Source organism: Trypanosoma grayi (genome assembly GCF_000691245.1).
Source record: "Trypanosoma grayi strain ANR4 Tgr_5_V1, whole genome shotgun sequence".
Classification (NCBI taxonomy): domain Eukaryota; phylum Euglenozoa; class Kinetoplastea; order Trypanosomatida; family Trypanosomatidae; genus Trypanosoma; species Trypanosoma grayi.
The window spans coordinates 66,861-73,382 of record NW_008825624.1 but is presented as its reverse complement, the minus strand read 5'-3'; the positions used below and the strand labels follow the sequence as shown (position 1 = coordinate 73,382).

At 46.6% G+C, this 6,522-nt stretch overlaps 3 protein-coding genes across 3 annotated transcripts; all 3 read left to right on the top strand.

The window, feature by feature from the left end:
• Positions 1–337: 337 nt before the first annotated feature.
• DQ04_00051300 (katanin) lies at positions 338–2,194 on the top strand (the record flags this gene model as incomplete). Its single annotated transcript, XM_009307989.1, has 1 exon — positions 338–2,194. The coding sequence occupies one exon, from the start codon at positions 338–340 to the stop codon at positions 2,192–2,194; it is 1,857 nt and encodes a 618-aa protein (XP_009306264.1).
• A 524-nt stretch (positions 2,195–2,718) lies between these two features.
• On the top strand, positions 2,719–3,756 carry DQ04_00051290 (putative programmed cell death protein 2; the record flags this gene model as incomplete). Its single annotated transcript, XM_009307988.1, has 1 exon — positions 2,719–3,756. The coding sequence occupies one exon, from the start codon at positions 2,719–2,721 to the stop codon at positions 3,754–3,756; it is 1,038 nt and encodes a 345-aa protein (XP_009306263.1).
• A 384-nt stretch (positions 3,757–4,140) lies between these two features.
• On the top strand, positions 4,141–6,456 carry DQ04_00051280 (hypothetical protein; the record flags this gene model as incomplete). Its single annotated transcript, XM_009307987.1, has 1 exon — positions 4,141–6,456. The coding sequence occupies one exon, from the start codon at positions 4,141–4,143 to the stop codon at positions 6,454–6,456; it is 2,316 nt and encodes a 771-aa protein (XP_009306262.1).
• Between the last annotated feature and the right edge of the window lie 66 nt (positions 6,457–6,522).

Sequence of the window (6,522 nt, the reverse complement as noted above, 5' to 3'; positions counted from 1 at the left end):
TTCTGGTTAAATTGTGTTTTTATTATTATTATTATTTTTAGTCCTCCTCTTTCCCAATATATTTCTCCTATACGCTTTTTCTTTCTTTCTGGCGTGAAATCGTATACATTATACAGAGCTTCAAGAAGTTATGAATGAAGACATCGGACTACAACAGGCTATTTATTCTTCACTAAAAAATCAACGGGGGAACAATCAACAGTTTCAGACTTTTCCGTCACATAGTAGTGTAGGGAATCGTTCATTGGCCACCGGCAGACCACGCAACGGTAAACGAAACGCTTTGCAACGTGAAGGTATCATGCCCACAGCTCCACGATCTGCGCAAATAAAAAATATGGCCACTACATCCTATTCGCAGTATCGCCACTCACCTGCACGACCCGAATGGATAGGGCCTATTGATGAAGACACAAGCCCAGAGAATATGCCTGTTCGCCTTCAGCAGCCAAGTGATCGTGTTCCAGGATGGACACAAATGTGTTCGGGTGGTCGTATTCAGCGACAGAATACAATGGGCTCACACATGGTATTTATAGGTGCTGAGGTTCATAATGAACAGACTCTAAAAATACACTGTAGTGATTTATTACTACTTCGGGCGGTAGCACCACTACCTCAAGGTCAAGGGATGGCATGCTTTACATCACAGGTACAAAGTTTGGTCGCCCCAGGATACTATGCTATGTTTGGCATGGGAGTAACACCTGCAGCTGGAGAAGAAATGAGAGGATTTTCTTTGGTCTTGATTCATTTTGATCCATCTGGTGCGGTTTTTCTTTCAGTAGAGCGTTGGCGTATGACTAGTGAAGAAACATTTGAACGTTTGGTTGTTTTGGAGCCGATGAAACCACTTCGATTGATAAGAGACCGCGTAACGCTTACACTTGTTATTACATCACAATTCATGAGCCTATCAATTAATGGTGAGGTTCTTTATCCAATGATTGAAGCCACAGGCGTACACTTGGGAGAAGCACTTCCCATTCTTCTTGCCACAGGAGGTAAAATATCAGTGCGAGAAGTTGCTGTCGCAGAGGGGGACAAGCCACCTGTCAATCGATTATACGGGCGAATGTCTACAGCTACACTATCGCCCAAAAAAAGTGATGCAGCAAAAAAAGGTCAGGTGATTACAGAAGACGAACAATGCCATTCTACAGTAAGGCCTGCTGTGGCCGAGAATCGGGCACCTACCGTAAAAGAAAGCTCTATTGGAAAGAAAAAAATAAAACAAAAGGAAAAACTATGTGTCCCAACGGATGGTGGCAGCCTTCCCCCTGGTATTAATACAGAATTTGCTGAACGTATTGAATCGGAGATTATTGAGCGTTCTCCCAATGTTCTATGGGAAGATATAGCTGGTATACCAGAGGCAAAACGTTTGTTGAATGAAGCTGTTATTCTTCCGCTTTTAGTTCCAGAGCTGTTTACGGGGATTGTACAACCATGGAAAGGTGTGCTTTTATTTGGTCCCCCTGGAACAGGAAAAACAATGCTTGCTCGAGCCGTAGCAACCAGCGCAAAAACAACTTTCTTCAATATGAGTGCATCTTCGCTTATCAGCAGATATTTTGGCGAAAGTGAAAAAATGGTTCGAACATTGTTTCAACTAGCACGCCATTATGCACCTTCAACTGTGTTTTTTGATGAGGTCGATGCCCTGATGTCAACACGAGGCGGAAATGAGCATGAAGCCAGCAGACGCGTAAAAAGCGAAATGCTTCAGCAAATTGACGGATTATGTACAGATAATGACAAGCGGGTGATGGTGCTTGCAACGACAAACCGTCCATGGGATTTGGATGATGCTATGCGCCGCCGTCTAGAGAAACGCATTTATATACCGCTGCCTGATAGGGATGGTCGACTTGAACTTCTGAAGAAGCAAACTGCCTCCATGTCTTTAGCTTCTGACGTCAATATTGATGTAATAGCTACTAAACGAACGGGGGGGTTCAGTGGGGCGGATCTGAATTTGCTTGTTCGTGATGCGGCTATGATGCCCATGCGTAGGCTATTTGCTGACAGGACACCAGCTGAAATTGCAGCAATGAAGGCTGACGGAAAAATGGTTCTTTCTGCGGTTACGATGCAGGACTTTGAAGAGGCCGTAAAAAAGGTTCAACCTTCTGTTTCTCAAAGTTCAATCAAGGAATTTGAAAGATGGGCGGATGAACTTGGGTCCGTGTGAATTCTGTTTTTCTTTTAGTCCATCAAAATATATACGCCAAGTGAACCAAACAGATTTGGGCTTTTTTCTTTCAAAGCACATTCTTTTATTGAGTATAGGAATCTCTTGATAACGTAGCTGTTTTTTTTTGCCTTTTGTGTGTTTTGTTTCGGTGGCTCCTTTTTTTTTTTAATTGCTCGCTTCTGATGACGAGTTGATGTGCTTGATTCATCTGCTTTTGAGAACAGTTCAAAAATATCTTGTCATCGGCAATTCTTTTGGCCCCAATGGCCCTTGTGTGGCGTTTTCGTCCTCATGCTTTGACGGATAGGTGAGGGCCTCCTCTCAATTTGAAAGAAGTTGATTCACCCGAGCCATTCAACGGAAATCGTGGTTTGAATATCACCATGGGGGAGGGAAAAGATAAATATTCGTTCTGTCTGTTGGTTATTTATTTATTTATTTTTATGTCCCTTTTTTTTGAATTTGTTGTGCCTTTTGGAGATTAAAAGAAAACACCACAAATAAGACTTAAATTCTTTAGAATGCCAGAGGTCTTGTTGGGTGTATTTGATGGCTACATGTCTCTTGACAGGGACAAACTCACCTCAGAGACGAAGATTGGCGGTGCCCCATCTTACTTTCCAGCTCTCTCTCTTTCCCAGAGTGAGACTATTCGTGAATGGACAACATGCGGAGTATGTGGCCAGCAAATGTTTCTCCTCCTTCAAGCCTTTAGCCCTTTACCACTGGCGCCTTCTTTGCATCATCGTATGGTGTACGTGTTCTGTTGTAACTCTTCTATATGCACACGTCAGCCATCTAGTAGTTGGTGTGCTTTCACTTTGCAGGTTGACGCCGCTGATGAACAGGCTTTACAAGATGATTGCTCTGATGAAGTCATTGAAATGGGTCCTCTTACCCCGGCCGAGTTGCCCCCAAACACGTTTCCTCCGTGTTGCGTGGACATTTTCCCTGAACCGAAGAAGGAAATCGTTGTACCAACTGATCTTGAAACTGAGATGATTAAAGCCGCCGAAGAAAATGCCAAAAACCCTGACATTACTGAAAATGATGTGAAGGAGTTGGAGCGAGCGATTGACCTAAAGGACAAACCCTCAGATTATGATTTTGAAAAGTTTCGAAGAAAGATGGCGAGAGAGCCTACCCAAGTCCTTCGGTATTATGAGCGTGACGGAATTCAGAAAAGGGAGGCTGCTTCGAATTTAGCAGTTGCTCCGCCACTTTTTATGAACCCCCGAAGGGTCAAGGATTTTTTTCGTATACCGCCGTGTGGCAGTTGTGGAGCTGCTCTTATTCATGAGGTGCAGATCATGCCAACTTGTGTGTACTATCTGCGTGTTGGCGAATACGTGGTGGCTGGGAGAAAAAATGGCGATGAGGGTGTTGATTGGGGTACGGTGACAGTTTTCGTTTGCTCGAATAATTGCTCGAAGGACTGCAATGGCGTGGTACTACGGAAAGAGTTTGTGCTCGTTGAAAAAGCCCCAGAGTTGCTGGATGAAATTGATGAAACAGATGGAAGGAAAGACCTTCGCACTCTTTTGACGGGACCGTTATGATTGGATGATTGACATTTTTTTTTGTCGGATTGTGTTTCGTCTCGTTCTCTTGTTCTTCGTGTAAAATATATTTAAAAAAACTCCCCGTATTCACCACCTCTATCCTTCTGGTAAGATTTACCAGTCTAACTATAATCTTGAAACGTTGAATGAGCCGAAACTCTTACCACTGTGGCATGATTTTTATTTGAAAATTTTTTTTCTTTCTTTTCATCTCCCTCCGTAAAGTGGCTACTTGTTTTGTAGGCAAAAACAGGTCTCCTACCCTCACTGTTTCTTTCAGCCACGAACTTGGTTGGCTAGCTGGCTGGTTGATCGGTTGGGAAGATTGTGTATCGTTAAAGTGTATACATAAAATTTGTTAGCGAATCATTAGGCTATTAAATGGGCCGTGACACAAAGGCCCCTGGTAAGCCAACACTCGCAGATATTGTCGCGGGGAGACATGCTTTGGATGTGCCCCCAGGCGAACATACCGGTACCACAAACCGTCGCGTTGAAGTACCAGAAACGTCTCCCACTCAACCACTTGCCGACATGAATGGTAGATCTTGCCCGCATTACAACATAGAGCCGGGGTCCATCCACAATTCTAGAGGAGGCGTGGAGAATCTGGGTTATTCAAGGCTGAACGTGAGCGAAAGGGAGCATCTTCAAACTATTTTCTCTGAGGAGAATGGAATTAGACGCGATAATGCCGTTCGCGTGTTAAAAAGATTAGGCATACATCCCACACCTAGCGATACAGAGTTAGAACCGTTTTTTCGAACTTTGGACACCCAGCAATCCTCGCTTTCTCCTGCGCAATGGATTTCCCTTGTTGAGCACTTGATAGATGCACAGGGATGCACCTTTGAAAGCAACGCAAATTCTACTGGAGTTGTCACCCCGGATGTGCCACATCATAATTCAGAAGAGGACCAGAGGATGTGTGGTAGAGAGGGCGCCGTGACACAAAGGTCCGAAGCTAAACTGATTGATGATCAAGGTAGAGGCTGTGCCAACGCCAGCGCCATTAGTCACCTCGCTGACACGGCCAACGGCGATGGCAGTAGCTATTCTGAAGAAAGATGGATTACTGGGACTGAAGAGGCTGATGTCGCATTGGTGAAGTTGTTTATTCACTGCGGTGCACTGGAACGAAAAGGAAGAGGAATGGAATTATTTCTGCGAGATTTTAGGCGCATGACCGACCTTCGACGGAATTCCTTGCCTCCAAGGCGCATTGTGTGGGATGCTGTTTCCACGCTGACCGATTGGTGCCATGCAGCGTCCGCTTCTACAAATGACAGTACAGATTGCCAGTGCATGAAACTTCCACAATTTCTGGTTTTTATAGAGGATGAACTTCAGGGTCTTGTGCCCAGATATCGGGGGGGCGGCACGTCCAGACATTCTTTTCCGACTGTGTGTATGATTCTTGCAGCGTTGGCGCCAGAGCCGCTGCAACGGATTTGCGGCCGCGACACTGTTGAACATCTTCGTGCCCCTGAAACGGTGGAGTATGTAATGAGGGGGCTAGAAATCACGGAGAGCCTGAATACTACTCCTCCTGAAGCTTCTCTCAAACAAGGAAGAGGAACTGGACTTCCTCCAATGCCTCCAGCGCTACCACTGGCATCACGACCCATTATTTGGAAACGTCAAAAGGTGCGTCGAGTACCATTTTCATCGCCGAGCACACCGGTTGTAAGAGCTGGTGCCTTGGATAGCACTGCTACTGCTACTGGTGGTGGTGGTGGTGGTGGTGGTGGTAGTGACAAGACGTATGAGAAAAGGGGCCGTGCCGTTTCCGCTTCTGTGAGATCACGCTCCTCAACAGGAGCGCAAAGGGAACGCAGGAGCTCGGACGTTCCCCGATACATGGAACCCAAACGGCCTGACGAGATATCCGCTTCCATTATCGCGAGGTCAAAGGCGCGAAGGCTCATCGATGAGCTCCGCAAGAATACCATCCCCATCAATCGCTACGAGTGTTTTGCACGCATAGAATATGTGCAGCAGGCGATGTTTGAGGATGCCAGTATGAGTGAACATGACGGCAATAGTAGTGAAGAAGGCATTGACAGCCAAGGTGGGACATATTCCCATCGCCACCGTCGTCATTCGAAGACCAAAGTTCTTATGCCAGACGTGAGCGGACCGCTTCTTCCTGGAATGTACAGGATGGGTGGCCTTGGCCGTCCTACCACACGCAAAGCACGACAAGAGACCTTTGAGCGACTCTACAGATCGCGTTTTAGCTGTCTTAGTGGCTGCAGTAGCTCCTCTGTCCACCGATCGCCGTCCTCTGTAGCTGCTACTTCATCTGTATCACCAAGCAATGCTGAGCAAGGCGCACATACCTCTGTTTCACCCAATCATGTGAATACAGAAGCTACAGCTCCTCTGATGAGCCATGAGGATCAGCCGGCATCCGTGTCGGCTGCCGTGACACCACTCTACCAGCGGCGCATGCGTGGATCACTAACGCGGCAGAACTCACGACCGCCACCTATGTTGGCAGACATCTACGCTACACGATTTCTCTCGTCTTCAACGCGGTCACAGCGGGCTTCTTCCACCAGCACGGCCGCCAGCACAAGAATGACGGACGATGCCCCTGTGCAGACACAGGTGGTGGCTTCTAGACGTACAAGTTCTGTCAATTCGCATCCAAGTGGCCTGCTTGTACAACGCAGCTCCGTCCAATGGAGCTGATGCTGTTTCACTGCTGCGTCCATACTGCCTGTGACACCAAGTGTGGGTGAGAGAGAGAGAGAGAGA